At 54.4% G+C, this 19,218-nt stretch overlaps 1 protein-coding gene across 1 annotated transcript in view; it reads right to left on the bottom strand.

Moving 5' to 3' along the window:
* Positions 1-15,063: 15,063 nt before the first annotated feature.
* RALGPS2 (Ral GEF with PH domain and SH3 binding motif 2) overlaps positions 15,064-19,218 on the bottom strand; it is a 191,660-nt gene continuing 187,505 nt past the window's right edge. The window contains exons 16-19 of the mRNA XM_012646525.1: positions 17,838-18,340; positions 17,146-17,485; positions 16,438-16,898; positions 15,064-15,873 (exon numbers count right to left, since the gene is read on the bottom strand). Coding sequence (XP_012501979.1) covers positions 15,064-15,873; positions 16,438-16,898; positions 17,146-17,485; positions 17,838-18,340 — 2,114 coding nt within the window. The remainder of the gene's footprint in view (positions 15,874-16,437; positions 16,899-17,145; positions 17,486-17,837; positions 18,341-19,218) is intronic.

Here is a 19,218-nt window from a genome sequence, read left to right as displayed (position 1 = left end):
CGTGAACTTGCTGGCAATGGGACAGCGGACTGACGCTTTTATTTTTATGTGCTATTTTTATTATTAATATAACTTTACAATAGCATGAAAGGAATATAAAAATATGCCAATGCGTAATCCTACCTACTCCTCTTACACAATTGTTTTCATTTATCTGTGCCCCTGTCTCATCTTTAGCCAGAGAAATGCACACTTTTGTACTTATTTCTAATCACAGTGTTTATAACAATTTTGTGTTCTGCTTATTTTATTAGAACCAGCTTATAAACACGTTTCCACACTCTCGTCTTCACCGTCCTCCACTCCACTCTGTAGCTCTCCTAGCACATTTTCGTGCTGTAGTTAAGTTGTTCCCCAACAGTTGGAGATTGAGGCTCATTTTATCAATGTTTGCGTGAGGAACATCTTGGTATAGGCATTTTTCTTTTTTTCGGAATTATTTCTTCAGGCGTGTTTCGGAGCAGCCGCGGGACGCGGGCAGCGGCGTCTTCTCTGCAGGGTCGGCCCGGCACCGCCTCGGCCGAGGCCGAGTCCCCGCGCAGCGGACGCTCAGGCCACACTGGCCCGCGCACCCCTGAAGTGGCGAGGGCGAGGCGGGAGCGGGGCTTTCTCTGCAAACCTCCTCTGTGCCTCGCCTTCGCCGCCCTCCGGAGGTTCCAGAACCTGCCAAGAGAACCGGGAGGCAGAGACCGTCCTCTGCAATGGCCAGGGCTTGCTCTAGACGCTTCTGAGGCCTTGGTTCCAGGTCGCCAGTACCGCTGCCTGTTCTCTAGGGTCGGCCGTGGGGGAGTGTTCAGCCCCCTCCCGGAGTTGCACCTCCTGGGCTGTTTGCTGATTTTGGTCGGAACTCTGGCGTTAAGTAAAAACATCAGGGCTTCCTGGCAAGGACTCACAGCAGATGAGAATGAGAAAAGCAGAGGAGTCTCCACGTGTCCCCAAGCAGAGTACGCAAACAATGGCCTCTGGAGAACACCCGTGGAAACAGCCCCAACCACCTGCCTGGAGCTCGCACGGGGCTTTCTCCGCCTGTGGCTCACGTTAGAAGTTCTCAGCTGCATATCCAGCTAATGGTCGGATGTTTCCATCTGAATGGGGACTCCTGGAACTCCACAGGTCGAAGCCAAACTCCCCCAGGCCCCCACGGGTCTACGTCTCCACTCTGTTCTCTGCCGAGCTTGGCTAGAACCCCTTCCACCCAGAGCCCAGAACCAGGCACAGGACGCACCTTCACCCTCCTACCAGACACCCGGTAGTGCCCGGCAGCACGGCCCCCTCGCCTCTCCTGCTGCTCCCTGGGGCAAGGCTCCCGTTCTGAACGGTCTCCGCCGGCTCTTGAGTACTCTTCTAGCCTCTGTCCTGCCCATTCTCAAAACCAGCCTCGGCCCACTACCAGAGGAATCCATCCAGAACACAAAGATGATCATGGCCCACCTCGTCCCCTTAGAATGGACGCTGGAGAGAGCTGGGGAAAACCAGATCACTGTAGGGCCGCGTCCTCCACAGGGTGAGGGGTGGCACAGTTTCTGTGGTTGGGAAATACGTCTCTGTCCAGCTCCCTCCCCTTGCAGGACGGGGTGGGGAGGACAGGTGGAAGCCGGCTGTACGGCTACCGTTCAGCCGCGCAGAGAAAGCCCTATCGGTCGCTGAAGGCTCATGCTGCAAGAAAAGTATGGAAGCTGCCAGGCACGTTGTGTTAAATAGGAGAGAGCAGCTGGGACACATAACTTTAAAAGGAAGTATGTTTCTGTCTCTGTCACCACCAAGGCAGCTCCCTTGCCTCCTCCCTTCCCCCCCCCATGCCCACATGCACCCCAGGCACCTGGGTTGTGGTCTTTGATATCATTCTCCATTACAAGGGATGAGGATTCTTTGGAGGGCAGCTGATTCTGTGTCTTTGTTTTTTTTTCTTTTTTTTTTTGAGACAGAGTCTCACTGTGTTGCCCGGGATAGAGTGCCATGGCGTGAGCCTAGCTCACAGCAACCTCAAACTCCTGGGCTCAGGCGATCCTCCTGCCTCAGCCTCCCGAGTAGCTGGGACTACAGGCATGTACCACCATGCCTGGATAATTTTTTCTATATATTTTTAGTTGTCCAGATAATTTCTCTCTGTTTTTTTAGTAGAGACGGGGTCTTGCTCTTGCTCAGGCTGGTCTCAAACTCCTGACCTTGAGTGATCCTCCCGCCTTGGCCTCCCAGAGTGCTAGAATTACAGGCATGAGCCACTGCGCCCGGCCTGATTCCATGTCATGAAGCAGGAAAAAAACCAGGATGAGTCTGGAACATCTTTTTGTTGCCAGAATGTAAGAATGCTTTCAAGACGTCAAGGGCAACGCTGCAAGGACAAAGGAGCCAAACCAAGGGGGGCCTGGGCCAGGCCTTGGCAATTTGGGCATTCACTGAAACAAGCTGAGCCAAAGGAAGACTGTGGATGCATCGCGCTACTTAAATGGGGTGGATATCACGGGGTATGTTCATTTGTATTGATTTGAACAAGTAGGGCATTTTGTATTAGCAGGTCTTTAGTTTATTCCATTAATTATATATCTGTTCAGGAAGGATAGATAGTACTTGTCTCTGTGTAAGCAGGAAAGAATCAGTGCAGGGAACTCGCAGTCAGCCACTTCGTTGGGGGGAAGTAGGCACTGTCCCAGGACAAGGCTCTCAGCCCTCGGAGGTCACACGTGATGGCCAAGTAAGGGAGGGTCCCCCATGTGCTCCCCAGTGGTCCTAGAGAGGAACACTACCTACACAGACTTGGCACCTCCTCCCTTAGCTAACGGCCTTCACGACAGCCTGACTAGGTCGTGACGCAGCACCAGCAACGACACACAGGGCTTAACAATGCTCACAGCCCAGGCCGCCGCCACGCCGCGGTAACAGGCGACGGGTTACACAGTGCTGGCCAGTGAGGTGTGAGCTCATCTCATTCCAGGGGGACAATTCAATGTTGCAAAACCCAAACGCCTTGCTGAGAGGTGTGAACTTAAAAAGTCTTATTGAAGCAACAAATAAAGTTTAATTATAAAAAGGAAGCTCCCCTATTTGAATCTTCTTGGACTTTACCACCCAGCCTCATATCCTGGCCCAGAATTTACTCTTCAGCCACCCAGACTTTGCAGCCCCAGCAGTTTGAGGTGGTTCTTTTTCTTCTTCTTGTGGTCTGGTAAGATTGTCAAAAGCCCTAGGAAGGTAAAAATAGTATTGGTAAAATTACTGAAATCCCAGGAAGGTGTCAGAATTGGCACCGCAGGAAGGTGTGGAATTTAGGATGAGAAACAAAGTGAAATTCACTGTATTAGCACTTTTCTAACAGGTTTTGGTGTAAGGATATTAAACAGCTTTGGAGTTGTGATGTTTTTTGACTTTTGTATATTTAACACACTTAGAGTATTTAAGAGGAGCTGCTATTTATGAATTTAATTAAATGTTTGGAGTTGTTTGTTCAAGTTTGCAATCAGTGTTAAATGTTTGTGAAAATCCAATTTGCTACATTCATGAATTTTTAAACAGACTTTGTTTTTTAGAGCAGTTTTAGATTCACAGCAAAATGGAGCAGAAAGTACAGGCGTGCCCGTGTACACCCTGCCCCCACACATGTGCAACCTCCCCACTGTCAGCTTCCCAATCACAGTGGTCCCTACACTAACACGTCATTGTCACGCGGAGTCCAGAGTTTGCATTAGGGCTCACTCTTGGTGCTGGACAGTCTGTGGGTTTGAACGAACGTATAAAGACATGTATCCTCCATTACAGCAGCATACAGAGCAGCCTCACTGCCCTAAAAATGCTCTCTGCTCCACCTCTGCATCCCAGCATGATTGCTGGGTCACATGGTAAGAATATGTTTGGTTTTTTTTTTTTTTGAGATAGGATCTTGCTCTGTCTCCCAGGCTAGAGTGCAGTTGTGTCATCATAGCTCACTGTAACCTCAAACTCCTGGGCTTGAGCGATCCTCCTGCCTCAGCCTCCCAAGTAGCTGGGACTACAGGTGCATCCCACCTTGCTTGGCTAATTTTTCTTTGTTTAGTAGAAATGGGGGTCTTGCTCTTCCTCAGGCTAGTCTTGAACTCCTGGCCTCAAGTGATTCTCCCACCTCGGCCTCCCAAAGTGCTAGGGTGACAGGCGTGAGCCGCCAGACCTGGCCAATATGTTTAGTTTTATAAGAAATTGCCAAATCGTCTTCCAACATGGCTGTCCCATACTGCAGTCCTGCCAGCAAGGACGGAGAGCTCCTGGTGCTCCCCCACACCCTTGCCAGCATTTGGTGTTTTGGATTTGGGCCACTGTAACGGTGTGTAGTGGTATCTTATTTTAAATATGTTTGCCTTATTAGCTATGTTAGTAGTATGTGACTAGTTAGAGAAATAATAATTTAAGCAGTGATGATTGTTATAAAATTCGTAAGATTAATACCTGGGTGTTGAACCAGGTGTAAATAGTTGATATTCTACTCCATGCCCAGAAACCCTTCAGATCTGAAATAACCATTAGGGCCTTGAATATGGACCGAGCAGCACAGGACTGGGTGGGGGTGGCTAGAGAGGGCCAGATTTCTCTCTACGATACACTAGAAGTATTCTGAAGGGAGTGTCAAGGGGAGAGGGGCCAATGAAGGTTGGCGAGAGTGGGGGACAAAGCAATATGGCAGGAGGCCAAAGCCCAGGATGGTGGAGGTGGCTAAGGAAAAATTGAAGCACGGAGTGGTGTATATTTCATTTGATGTGATTAGCATTGCTGTGATGTGAACCTTCTCCACTTTCACAAGTTGGCTATGCTGTAAATACTTATGTGAATGTTTTCCGTGCAACTCCAGGAAAAACATCCATAGCGACATCCACGACAGAGACAAGGAATAGCCATAGGCGGGGGGAGCTGAGTGAGACCACAGGCTTTGTGGCAGCGGCCTGAAGTCATTTAATGAGGTCGCCTCCCTCCAAGGGCTGTGTGGGAATTCTGTGACAGGGAAGGGAGAGGAGGGACCATATGTGGCATGTGGTGGATGCAGAGCCTGTCAGAGCTGGCCCGTCCCAGCTCACAAGCTGATCGTTAAATTTTCAGGTTTTTGTGAGCTGGATATCGAACCATTGGTAGACTGAAATCCACCATGGGGAGGTATTTACACCACGGAAACTGGCACAAACATTACAAATCAGCGGCCCTCCCCACCCCACCCCTTGCCCATAGCCACATGTCAAATATTTGCCACCATGGCCAGCCTGTGCCACCCTCTCTGGTCTGGCTCTGATCCTCCTTCCGGGCTCCTCTCCTGTCACATCCTGTCTTTGTAACCCAGAAATGCCAGAGTCGCGGTTTCTGTCTCCTGGCCTTCTGCACATGCTTCCGCCCTTCCCCTGGCTCCTTTCCATTTTTTAAGACTCCACTCAAATGTCGTCTCCTGGGGAAAGACCCGACTCCAGGGCTGCTGCCAGCACAGACAGTGCCTTGCACGCGTTAGGAAAAGGTGTGCGCCCCTGCGGGACCCTCCCCCGGGGCTCCCCTCCTATCCTCGCCCCTGAAGTTTGAGGCCCCTGAGGCAGGCCTTCGGATCCACTCACTTCTGAATCCGAAGAGCCTGGTGTGGGCTAGGCCCTGTCTCAGCTGCAGAACTGATCTCCCCGGGGGCTTTAGTGCTTCAAGGACAGTCCTGGTGGCACTGAGTGGTGGGCGGGTGATGCCTTCTCTGAGATTTGAGAGAAAACTCTGCAGAGCTTTGCTGGATGAGGCGAGGTGAGGGCTGGCAAGAGAGGGGCCTGCTGCCCACAGCAGGGAACCAAAGAGAAGAGCCCCTCGTGTGCTGAGGCCTGGGGCTTCGCTGGCCACCCCTGTTAGGGAGGGGGTCCCCAGGCCTCTGGGATGGCTCCAAGGTGTCAGCGTACCAGGCCAAGGCCTCCCCTGCTGCTGTCTCTGCCGTTGCTCCTGGCCAGAGCCACTTTCTGACTTGTCAGCAGGACTGGAAGTGGTGACGTGAACGATAAATTCAGACTGCAGGGAAAATTTTTAGGGCTGCAGAGAGAAGAGCTTCTCTCGGGGCTTTTACAAGGCTCCCTCTTCCCGAAAGACGACGCTGTCCCCGGATGCTTAAACCTCACTTCTGCCCTCAGCACCACCAGTTCTCACTGGGGAAGGGCGCATGCGAGATGAAGAGAAAAATGGGAAGATGCCAGCTGAGTCGGCCTCAGGAACCTGCAAGAAATACAGCTGGCCCTGCACACTCTGTCCCCTCTGTTCACCAAGGACCACTGGCAATCGGGGGCTGGGGGAGCTGCCAGAGAATATTCCCTGACACTGTTTCTTACTCATAGCAGGGCCCATCACAAATCCTCTTTTACTTTAGAATTGTGTCATTTAAAAACCCTAATCAACAATTGCTTTCAAATGCACAAGCCAGTCTTTCTGCTGGTGGCAGGACATTTCCCCCCTCCCAGCATGAAGAGGGAGGCCGGGACAGAGACGGGTGAGCCACCCGCACCTGCACAGCCAGCAGAAGTTTTGCCCAGGTGCCTGTCCTGACCCTGGGCTTTCCGGCTGGGACGTGCACTTCAGCTCACCTCTCCAGCTTTAGATTTTCCCCGAGAGTGGCCAAGCTTCCTTTTCCTGGAAAGCTGAGAGCCTGTTTCTCCGGAGCCTCTGGTGCCCAGGCAGGCTTGCCCCTGCCGACATCCCCCCTGCTTTCCTGGGAACCGCCCCAGGGTGGTTGACCTGGTACCTTGCACAAACCCTCTCGCTCAAAAAATCCAGCCCCGACCAGGGGGCCTGCCAGGGAGACCCGAGAACGTGAAGCTCCCCAGCAGGTTTGCTGAGCAACTGTCGGTTTAACGGGACCACGTGGAGCGTCTTGTTATTCCTGTCGCTCTGGCCTGAGAAACTGCAGCACCACGTGTTTTCCTGTGTCTCCGTTCCCCCTCTTAACTTATGACTGAAACAGGTGCTGAAACAGGCCACAGACCTGCCACCTCCATCTAAACAAGCTGTGCCTCTCAGCAAAAGAATGGAACTCCCTTTGTGACTCACGGACAGGGTGTCACCCTCTGGTGCTCGCTGTGCTTTGGCGTAAATTGCAACCCTGCAAACAGCTCCGGGGCGCCTCCCACGGCCGGGCCTTATGCTAAGCGATGCACAGCACCATGTCGTTTAATTGTCTCAACCACCTGGTGAGGAAGGCAAGTATCATTATTATTGTCACCTCGTTTCAGGAGCCAAAGTGGGGCTCAGAGAGTCAGGACGCCCGCAAGCGGTGGAGTTGGGATTTAAACCCAAATCTGTCAGACGGGGCTACCACACTCCTTCCTGTGACCTGTCAATTCAAAGTCTGACTTTGACAGTCTTTGGACAGCAGACGAACTTTATGACACCAGTCCCCTTTTGAGAAAGTAGAAAATGCCATCCCTACAAAATCCCTCAACACACGATCAAAAGGTAAAGTGAATGTTGAGTTTACGGGCCACTGGCAGGCACTGACTTGTCCTGTCGTGTTTTCTCTCTCAACCTGCGTTTTCCCACCTCCACGTCGTATCCGGTAAGTATTATGTTGGACCATCCGAAGTTGACAGTAAAATGTCAGCAGCTTTACGCGCCCCAGCCCGGTAAGAGACGCTGCAAGTTGAAAAGCCGTTGCTGTCTTCATTGCTCCACCTGCCCCAGCAATGCTCCTTGTCCGCATTTTACTCTCATTTCAATTCCAGCTTAAATACGCCGCCTCCTCCAAGAAGCCTTTGCTAAACTCCCACTGGCAACCAGCCTTCCCGAACCCCCCCAGCACTTCGTCCCCCGCGTCACCGTCTTCCGGGTGCATGGTTGCGCGTCTATGCGCACGCGCTCCGGTCTCGTCCCGCAGCTGCTCTCACTCGGCCGTTTGCCCGGCTCTCCGCAAGCGCCCGGCACGTGGCGGGCCGGGTGAGAGTTCACCGAGCTCCGCTGCCCGACTTCCGGCTTCCTGCGGTGGCAGCGGCTGTCTAGCGACGGGCGCTCCAGCCTGTGGGACGTTCTGGGGGCGGGAGGGGGACCGCGGTCCTTCCTGCCGCTCCCACGCTCACGCTGCGCTGGCCTCGGCCCGGGGCGGCGAAGACGCGGCGCTGGCCCTGCGGGGCGGGGAGGGCCCGGGAGCCTTTTCTGGGTGAGGGAGACTCCGACGTGCCAGGGCCAGAGCCCTCCTCCCGTCGCCACCCCGGAGAAGCCCCTCCCAAGCGGCTTGAGTGGCAGGGCCGCGAGCCGCACTTCCGGCCGCCGCCTCAGGCCCTGTCTCACGCGGCCCGCGGCCAGCAGTCGGCGCGCAGGCGGCTCTGCGTCCCCCACGGGCTGCGTTCTGGGAAGGACGCCCCGGCGGCCGGCCCCTCGCAGGCGTGATGAAAGTGGGGCACGAGCGAGTCCGTGTTTTTCCTCAGAGAGGCGGCCGCGTGGTCCGGAACCGCACGGCTGCGGTCTCCACTGCGTTTCTCCTGCTCGAAGTCCGCACTGGAAAGCGGGGCGGCCCCGCGGGTCGCCGGCGCCTCGCCTTCCCGCCTTCCCGCCTTCCCGCCTTCCCGCCTTCCCGCCTTCCCGCCTTCCCGCCTTCCCGCCTTCCCGCCTTCCCCTCACCGCTCGCCCGGCTCCAGCGAGCACGCGCACGTGCGGCGCGGCCTCTGCGAGCCATTCCCGGGGCACGAATCCAGCCCCGCACACACGGAAGTGCTTACGCAGCCGCGCAGAGCGGTGTGGCCGTGAAGACGCACCGGCACCACTCGCGCCCCGCTCCCCGAGGACACCCAGCCCCGCGGGGAGACGCACGGAGAGGCCGGAAGCGCAGCCGGCGCCACACGGGACGCAGGCGCGGGGGGCTCGGCGGAGACGGGGTGCGGAGGGGCGCAAAGGGAAGGCTCCTTGGAGGAGGCGGCCCCACGGGAAGCCTGCGTGGCAGGAGCCCAGCAGGGGACAGTTGGATGGGGGCGGGAAGGGCGCCGGAGCAGCACAGGCAAAGGCTGCGAGTCACGGCGACAGCGCCACGAGTGGGGACCTCGGCGGCCGCACGCGGGGAGGGAAGGGTGCGGGGCCGAGAGCTCGGAGACCGCGAAGGCGAAGGCGGGTCGGACCCCGCGGGCCGGGAGAATGCTCTGGAAACACGAGGCTGCCACTGAAGTTTCCTGTGAGGACCTGGCGCCGCTTGGGAGCGGGGACGCAGGAGGAAAGCAGGGCGGGAGCTGGGGGAGGCGCGCTGCTTTGGTGTCCTGACCTCCTCTCCTTTCCAGTGGGAAATAGCTTTTTCCCCGTGTATACCGTTGATTTGTTTCAATGCAATTTGCTTTGTTGAAAAAGAAAAAAAAATCAAGACACACAAAAGTCTGTAAGTGAATAAAAATTCTCTTAATAATTAACAAATCAGTGCATGTTCTTCCGAATCTTTTTTCTATGCAAATTTAATTTTTAAAAAGCGTAACTAGGACGAGAGTATAACACTTGCAAGCCTTGTGGCGCTCGGCCGCGCCCCAGATCAGCGGGATCTCCGGGGTGTGGGGACCAGGCCCGGGCGTTGTCAGGGCTCCCGGATCCTCCGGTGCCGTCAGGGGTGGGGACCCAGAGCTGAGACGGCGCGGGAGGGAGAGCACAGGCGCCTCTGCCAATTCCACGCTGCTCCAGAAGGCTCCAGAAGGAATCCAGAATCTTCGCAATAGCAAGAGTCGGTGGCCATAGGCAGTTCAGGCTTCGACCCGGCGGAATCAGACTCAATCATGAGTCAAAGAACTGGGGAAATGACTAATTTTAGACATTCTACTCGGGCTCGGTGGATGCCTTGCCCCGGGTGGGCAGCCTCTGCAGTGTCCAGTTTGACACGACACCTCGAGACTCAGGCTTGCTGCTGGCCGCTGCCACCGAGGAAGCTGGTAGCCTCTTAGCAAGGTTAACTTCAGGTAATAGCACGGAAAGGGACCGTAGACTCTTGGAATCGGCAGTCACCTCCTTAAAGAAAGAAGGTGAGGAGGAAAAAGAGCGCCTCTGATTCCCATTAGAGCTTCGAGTCCAAGAATTGTAAACACGGCCAGGCTGCCAAATCTCACTCTAAATATATTCCGGTGATCTCATGTTTTCATATGCGCTGGAATAAAAAGAGGCATTTTTATTCACTTGGACGACAGCATCTGAGATGTTAAGGGGGTGCTGTAGGATTACTAGTTAGATCAAGAGCTGCAGTCGCTATTTCAGCCACTCTCAGTCACCGCAACAGGCATGTTGAATACACTGAGTGACAATTATCTTGTCATTGCAAGTTGGACCCTCAAACGTGTTCCCAAATGCCAGCGGTAAGCCCCCGCCCCCACGGGAAAACGTCTCCAATCAAAGGACCTCTGAGCAGAGCCCAGCGAGGTCTGGCGAGAGCAGCACATACTTCACGGCGATTAACATCTCGGTTGAGCCTCCTCATCTGCAAGGGCGTCATCTGTTACTCGTTTTCTCTTTGGCCAAAGAGACCACATCCAGCGTCCCGAAGGAGAAGGCCGGGAATTCTTCCGAAAGCCCTTTTAGGAGAAGCCCAGTGAGAGGGCAAGTGAAGCTTCATTCCTTTTATGGCAGATGTCACAGCGAGAGAGGGCGCCAGCCAGCTCATCTCTGCCCCGGCTGGGCAGCCTGCGTGGCCTCACCCCCGAGCTGAATAAAGAGTTGATCCTAAGACCAAGGATGCTTTCAGTGACCGGTGGGGTGACAGGAGGGTCCAGCACCCCAGTTCCCCCCAACCCTGGAGCCCACCTTCACTCTCCTCTGGAGTCTCCGCCCCAGCCCCGCGTGCACATAAATCAAGCAGCAGGGTGGCTCAGAAATATGACGAATACCTTGGCTGGCTCCCGCTTGAACAGACAAGGGGGAGGAGAGGGATTCTAAAGTAACCAGGCCTGGGCTGCAAATGCAGCCAGAATTTAGTGTTCCTGGAGCTGGCCCCAGCTGCTCAGACAGAAGCTGCCAGGGGAGTCTTCCCTGGGGGCAGCCCCAGCTCTCCACGCTCCGGAGGAGAAAAAAGCTTTGGTGTCTGTCAAGAACATTATTCAAAAATTCTTGGACACTTCTAAGTCCTTGCTGCGAGCTTGGAGAGGGGGGTGGGGGAAGCTTTGCCTGGGCTGGGCTGGTCCTCGGGGATAGCCTGAGATTGGAATGCTGCTGTTCCCAGAGCTCTCCCCGAGGCGGGTGTGCCTGCGTGTTTGTGCATGTGCGTGTTTGTGTATGTGCGTGTTTGTGCATGTGCGTGTGTAGGGGCTGGGGAGTCAAGAGAGCCCACCTGAGAGCCCGCAGTTTTAAGTATGTTGCCAGCGTTCAGGTCGGGGCCAGCTCAATGCAGGGGTTGTTACTGTGCCCACCCTCCCCACCCCTCTCTGTTTCCTAGTTTAACGAGCTGCCCGTGTCTCTGGTCCCTCAGTTCATTCTTTCCAGCGGGTCAGGACCCTGCTGGAATGACTCTCGAAGAGCCCGCTCTGCCCTGCTGACCAGGGACTCCCAGTAGGTAAAGCTGGGGGCCCTGGGTGGCTCCTCCTGTCCGTCTGTCTGCCAGGCCCCTGCAGGGGCCTGCGTGTCCCCGCCCTCCCGTCAGGTGCCACAGAGCCATGTCTGCACAGGGTACCAGCCCAGGCATTGGGGAGCTTCAGCCTTGAGATCCTTTTGGTTTGGTTTTGTTCTTGAGCGTCACGCAGAGATTATTCCAACGGCCACAGACGAGAGATTGCGGGAGGGGCCTACACACAGCAGAGGGCCGGCCGAGACGTCTTCTGAGCAGAGCTCTGGTAGGGATCAGGGCTCAGACGTGAAGGCTCTGAGCAATGTGTGTCAGAGGCTCAGAAGGGTTGCCTCCCTAAAAAAATGTTAATCATGTTAAAATATTTACTCCCCTCTCGGAAACCTCCTCAGCACTTAAAGGCATTTTTTACTGATTTTTTTTAAGAGAAGCAGCACTGCGGGGTTGCAAGAAGACAGACCATTATCACCACCCTCCTCTCTGCTCCCCCAAACTCCCCTCCTGACCGCAGCGTCACTCTTCCACGCTGGCTGGTAGAGCAATTCACTCCCCTCAGGGCAGGGGCAGATCACCATCCCAGGCCTCCACCCAGGGTTTCCTGTCACCAAAGTCGCACTGATGCAAATCCATTTTTCATTAGGAGAAAATAAAACTCACAAGTGACATCAACTGAAAAATGTTCTCTGAGAGCAAGTTATTTCCATCTAAAGCTAAGCACATGACAGCTGGTGACTTTTAATGGAAAGTAAAATTTGCTGGGCTCAATTACTGTCAAACCACTTGAGAATTTGTGTTTTTAATTTTCCTTTTTGGAGAAAGGCAGTGCTTTGGAGTCCAGCAGAGCTGAAGAGGAATGGAAAGGTCTGGTCTTGTCTCTAATTGCAGCCTTAAGAGACCCTGGAAAATGCTCTGTGAAATCATGTCCCAATATCTAGGTATATTAATTTTGTTTACCCTATACTTAAAACTCATTTAATAAGCTGGTCAGAAAGCAAACTCTGTCCCACCATTCATTTGGGCCCTATAGCAAAATAGTTGTGTGTGTACTGGAAACTCTGTCTTTTCCCTGCTTAATGGAAAATGGCTGGTAAGAAGCACCTGGTGGGTGACTGCTACGGATGGGCTGCGCCCCCTTCACGTGCTGGAGCCCTCACCCCCAGTGTGGTGGCATCAGGGGCTGGGGCCTTTGGCAGGTAATTAAGTTTAGATCAGGTTATGAGGCTGGGGCTTCCTTTGCTGGATTAGTGTCCTTATAAGAAGAGGAAGAGAGAAGAGCTGTCTCTCCCCACCAAGCGATGACACAGGGAAAAGACAGCTGTCTGCAAACCAGGAAGAGAGCCCTTTCCAGGACAGAATCTGCCCGTGTCTTGATCTCGGGCTTTCCACCCTCCGGGACTGTGAGAAATAAATGTTCACTGTTTAAGCCACCCAGTCTATAGTGTTTGCTGTAGCCCCACGAGGCTGACCCAGTGTTCAAGAAGGCTAGGTGCTGTTACCAGAGCTCCAGGGGGTGACATCCTCACACCTGAGCATAGTCAGACATGAGAGAGGAAAGGTGTGAGACCAGCTCTTCTGTACAGCCTGTTTCAGGTCATTATGAATTCAGTTTCTCTTTCCTTCCAGAATCTTCTAGCACTTCTAGAATGTGTAACATATTTGTTGTCAACAGAAAGCCTCTCCAGAACTGGGGGACAAGGTCAAAGGGTATCAGGCTTTGAAGGAAAGCTACACGAATCTCCACAACAGAATAGAGACTAAGCACTTACAGGTGCAACCCACCCTCGGGGAGGCTTCGCAGATGCATCGCTGAGAATTTCATGGTTTGTTATTATACATCAAGATTCATGGCCCAAAGTTTATTGGAAGATTAAAGTATATAAAGCAATGACAAAATAAGTCGTTATTGACAAGTTGTCAAATAATAAGCCATGTTATTTGATGAGAATTAAAGGGGACAGGCATGAAGGATCCTGTGAAGAGCCTAGAAAGGGAGAGTTGAAGAGCAGGAGTCCAGGCAGTGCCTCTCCGGGAGCGCCAAGGGAATGGCAGGGAAGGGATTCCAGACTCTGCCACGATCTGGCCACACGCCCCTCAACACCTTTGCTCGGATTCCTGCCTAAGAAGCACTTTTCTAAATGCTAAGTCAGTGTCTGGTACACAGCAGAAAGGACAGCAATCAGAAGGCCGTGTCCCTCGCGTGCGTTAGTTCCCCTGGCGCTCTGGTTTCCCGTCAGTCTACCGCGGGAGTTTGGCTGGCAAGAGTCCCTTCCTTGGGGCCTGGCAAACTTTGTGTGCACAGATTACAGGGGGTTTCTGGAACTTGAAAGTTAAGGGCCAGAGCTGGACTGAGGCACAGATGCCCTTAGAGCCTCAGTCTGATTGTGCGGCCACAGCTGCCTTGGTTCCACGTGCTGATGAATGACTTTCTGCATGTTTGTCTGCCTTACACAGCTCCGTCTCTCCCTGCTGCTCCCTCAGATTGTGGGGTTCTCTGCGGTACACGATGGCCTCTCCTCTGTCATACATTGAGTGTGCAAGCTCCTGACCTCAGGGACACTCAATACATCGAATAACTTTGTAAGTAAAGATATTTGAAAAGGTGATAGGTGAAAATATAATTTACTTATCTTTTTTGGAATCCAACGATAAAAAGCATAGTTAAAACAGAAGCTAAAATGTTCTGTTGATTTTCAGTTTCTGTCTGAACTGACTCTCCACCCCAGCCTACTTTCTTTACAGAAAATTGTTGGGGCTCAGAAAACAGTACCCCAAAATGAAGGCCTCAGAAGCAAAAGTTCTTCTCTGACCTTCTCCTGCCCTCCGCTCTCTCAGTCCCATTCTCCCCCAAGGCTGGCCATCGAGACTAGAATCCCTCTTCCCCCAGGTGGGTCATGGAAACCAGAACCCCTTTGCCCCAGAGCCAGCCATAAAACCTGAAAATACCACTCTAACTTTCCCTCTGTGTAAAAACTGGCCATAAAAAATGATCTGACCCACCTTGTTTACGACGGTAGGCCGTACGACCCCCATTCCAGAGAGAGTCCTTCCTTCCTGGTCCATATCCAGAAGGAAGGATGCCGCTTGGAGAGGCTGAGAAGAATCTAGACAGACAGGCCTTGCTGGTTTCCGCGCTCAGTTGATTAGCATCAGATTATGTCCTTTTTGTCCAATCATATTTCTGTCTGCATGGCTCTCCCTACTCCGTTGCACGTAAGCATAAAAATAGACAATTTCCCCTGTACCTTTGGGTCTTCGTTCTGAAGGCTCCTGTGTATACACATTAAATAAATTTGTGTACCTTTTCTCCAATTAATCTGTCTTTTGCAAGTTGGTTTTTCAGTGAACCTTCAGCAGGCCAAGGGGCACTTTCCCCGTGGCCCCTACACGAGCAAGAAATCCCATTCGCCACACCTTTCTGACTCTGTCCTCTGCTTGCCATTAAATACGGTGCTATTTGAGAGCTGATTAGAGCTTGCGGCATTTAAATTTATTCCCAATTATATTGTTGTAGGTAATCATTATAGCCAGTCACCATTATGAACTACAAACCTCTCAGTCGTCCCGTAACAGCAAAGCTGCAGAACTTGAGCGTCCTAGCGACAGTCGTGGCAGCGACGACTGGGGAAGGGAAGGATGCGGGGAGAACGGGCCTTCGGCGGCGCACGAGGAGCGGGAGTTTGGCGACGGCCTCTGACCGAGGCGCTGCGTCCTCGCGCACAGCGATGCGGCGGCGGCTCCTGTCCGCGGGACGGCGCGAGGCGCCACAGCACGGCACGTGCCAAGCTCTGGAGCTGCCAGGACGCGGCCGGTACGGGAGGGTCCACGGGCACCAGATCCCTCCCCGGGCTCCGCGACAGCTTGGCTCCTACACACGAAGCGGGGAGAAAGTCTATTCGCAACGGCGCCGTAAAACAAGGAACGGAGAAGCCGTGTCCGCCGTCAGAACGGACGGCTCGGGCCCTTTCGTTGGAGTCGCCTGCGTCCAGCGCGTCTGACGGGGACCCAGGCCCAGGCCGCACCGCGGACTCGCTCGGTCCCCCCTTGGCTGTCTGCCGGCGTCGGCCGTTAACGGGGAAAGGGCAGAGCAGCCGCTCCGCCAGGGGGCGCGGGCCTGAGAGACAGCGGCGCTCCTGCCCCTGCTCGCCGGCCTCGCTCCCCTGGAGCAGAACCACTTCCGGCCAGGTTTCCCAGCTTCCGCTCTGCAACTCTTCGTCCTGCCAATCAAAGTCCTGAGCAATTAGGCTCACACCCGCTTTTCCGCCTCTGTGTGCTGCCCTCGCTGTTCGCCTCCAGCGCTTTTCCTGTGGCCCCAAGTCGCGCCCGCCGTGGATCTCCCTCCCCACAGCCTCCCCTGACCTCTCCAGGCCGCGGTGCTGCTTCTGAGCGTGCAGAACTTTCCTGGCCTAGCATGGGCATCCAGCACGTTTTAGCAATTTGGGATTGTTGTGCCAACCGCTCTGTGTTTGCGTTCGTAGTGAGGCTGTAAAACTCCGGGACCAGATGCGGCACAGCCCACGGCCCTTGGGAAGGCCCTGCCCCGGCACAGACACTGGAAAAAAAAAGAGGTTACATTTGCGTGTTGACAGCACAGGAATTCTTCCAGCTAGAAACTGTCATTAGCAAGAATAATTAAAACAAAGCTGCTGGGTTGTTCTTTGGGTTTCATAATAAATCACAAAGTTATCTGCAGAGCTTTCGTGCTGCTAGTTCTGGGCACTGAAATTGCAAATTATAGCTCTGAAAGCCAGTGTCCACCAGGGTTGAGAGCCAGACCAGAGTTTGAATCCCGGCTCCAACTCCTTGCTGGGTAACCGTAGGCAAATTCCTAAACCTCGCTGAATTTTCTTGATGTAATTCAAGAAGAATTATCCCTACCTTATAGGTCGTCCTAAGGAATAAGTGAGGAACTGTACATAAGGTGAATACGATAAAAACCAAGTCATCAACGACTATATGATGAATTAAACCGGGAATTTAGAATGGTGTCTGTAGGGACCTGGGGAGGAGACACAAGGCAGCGGGCGAACAGGAGACCAACTGCTCACACCTTTGTGTAAGGTGAGTTTGGGTTCCAGGCACAGGAACAGGGTGATGGGGAGGCAGTCGCCACCAGACAGGAAGTGCGTCGCTTCTTCCCGGTGACCCCAGGGGACCCTCGCTGGTCTGGCTCCGCTGCTGGGTAACGCCAGGCACTGGCGCTCCGGTGCCCGCGTTGGCTGTGAGGGCCTGGGTGGGGGCCGCCTCCTCTTGCCCAGAACCCGGGAGTTCAGCACACGCTGGTTTTTACTGGACGTTACCAAGTACGGACTTGCCAAGGAGAAAAGCAGCAGGACTTCTTTCTGGACCGACTTGCTAACCAGCACACGGATAATTAAGATGTCGCAAGGCAGCCACGGGCAGCAGTTCAAGGAGCTGCTCTTCGTAAGCTCTGCAGGGAGGCTCAGGGGTCACATTTTTGACAGCTATCCCATAGCTCAGGGCAGATGGAAGAACAACAAGTACAAAGACCTTGATTTGAGCGAGACTTTTGGCTTGTTTGGCAGCTGTTTACTGGACACCATAGTAGCGTGCCCTGCCCAGCCAGGAACGGAGGGTGGAAATATTTGAGAGTAAAAGCCTAATTATTTTAAGACACATCAAAACAAAAGCAAAGAGGGACACAATCTGGCTTTAACGGAGCACGAGAACCCGGCGTCTCTGAAGAGCTCGGGGGGCGCTGTCAGCAGACGCAGGACGGGCCCGGGAGCAGCGCGAGCGGTCGCCGCCAGGGCCTGCGGCGGGACAGCGACCCCGCGGGGCGGGGAGGCCGGGCCAGCCTCGCCCTGGACTCAGAACCGCAGGGCCTGGGGCTGGTTTGCCGAAGTGAGGGACAGGGCGCCCCCTGTGTGCCAGGGCTGCTCCCGGGGACTCGGGGCGGAGGCAGCTCCGGGCAGGCCCAGCCCGAGGAGGGAGGGACACAGCCGGCGCGCCCGGGCTGGGCGCGGGGGTTTCGTCTTCCGGTCCCCTTCCTCTCCTCTTTAGTAATAACAATAAAAAACAAAACAAGACATAGATGCTTCTCTCCCTGAATTTGAGACTGAGGGAGAGAAACATGGTTAACATCGCCTGGTTATAGTTTCAAAAATTAACAAATCGGGGCACACGAGCAGAAATTTTGTGAGCGATCGCCCTGTCGAAGTACTTTCTGCAACTGTGCTGCTCCTTACGCGCACACGCAGAGTTCTTAAAGGTGGCCTGCTTTTTTCCTTTCTTCTTTCTCTTTTTTCCCTTTTCTCTCTCCCTTCCTTTTCTCCTTTCTCTCCTGTTTCCTTTTTCTCTTCATTTTACTCCCTTTCCTTCTCTCATTTTTCTCTTTTCCCTTTGTTACGAGGCCCAGAGCTACGGCTCTCCCAGGGTTGCGTGAATTCGGCAGCGCGAGCCGGCACTGCGGACCCGGGTTCTTTCCGTCCTTGCCCTGTCGCCCGCGGGGCCCGCTCCGCTCCCAGGCGGGTGAGGAAATGCCAGTCGGAGGACGGCAGGGAGTGGTGGGGCCGGGGTGGACTGGGGGGGAGTGGCCCCACCTAGGTATCCAAATACAGAACAGCTTTGCCCCTGTCGCTTCGCAACGTCGTGCTGTTGCTAGAGGGGAGGACAGGGGGTCGCAGACGCTCTGCGGCAGCGTCCTCCACGCGGAGCCATGTTGTTGCGAGCAGTTACTGCGGTCGCTCCGCAGCAGCCAGAGGAGGCCCCGTGACCCGCCTCCAGCCAAGGCGGGCGAGCTCCCGAGCCCGGACGCCCAGGACCGGCTGCGGCCCGGCTGCCAGCTCGGCTCCTCGGCGCGGCCGCTCGCGGCTCGGGCGGATCCCCCGATGCTTCCCTTGCTGACCCGATCTGGTTCCCGCGGTTCTCCAAGCGCGGTCCTCGGGCCGGCAGCACCGGCTTCGCTCGGGGCCTCGGTAGAAGAGTGAATTCTTAGCCCAGACCGACTGAATCGGAACTGGGCGGGGTGGGCCGCGATGCGTCTTAACAAGCCCTCGAGGGACGCTGGGCCTCTAGGTCTGGAAGCCGCTGTCCTTGACCCTCCGCAGCGCTCGCGCACCGAGCTAAGCTCCGGCTCCCAGCCCGGGCCGGTGTCCCAGTCACCTGCGGAGCTTTCAGAGCGTCGCCGATGCTGGATCCCTCCCCGGCCGCCCAGCCACAATCCTGGCATAGCTGGTCTGGTGCGCTGCCCGGGCCTTGGGATTTTTAACAACGCCCAGGTGACTCTAAATTGTAGCCAGACTTGAGAACCACTGATCTAAACGAAACGTGAAGGGAGACGATTGTGCTGTAAATGAAAGATTAAGCAGGAATCCAACAGTGAGACGCGCATACTGACAAAGAATGGGGAGAAAAACGCTAACGTGAAGGATTAAACTCTAAAAACAGAAGCATAAGGAAAGAGATTATTTGGGTTAGACGCTACTGGAGCTCTCTCACCCCCGAGATTTAAATAAGGCTGGAAAGCTCATGACCTCCTCAGGGACAGGAATACCTTGCTGGCTTCTAAATTGCTGTAGGTTAGTGTTCCTTGAAAAACCCTCTTATTGCTTGAAAACATCCATAGCTCACTATGTCACGAAACACTTCCATTACTTGATGTGTTTTCTTTTTTTTTTTTTGAGACAGAGTCTCACTGTCTTGCCCGGGCTAGAGTGCCGTGGTGTCATCCTAGCTCATAGCAACCTCACACTCCTGGGCTCAAGCGATCCTCCTGCCTCAGCCTCCCG

Source organism: Propithecus coquereli, unplaced genomic scaffold, assembly GCF_000956105.1.
Source record: "Propithecus coquereli isolate 6110/MARCELLA unplaced genomic scaffold, Pcoq_1.0 Scaffold246, whole genome shotgun sequence".
Taxonomy (NCBI): Eukaryota; Metazoa; Chordata; class Mammalia; order Primates; family Indriidae; genus Propithecus; species Propithecus coquereli.
This window is presented reverse-complemented; position numbering and strand designations above follow the sequence as displayed.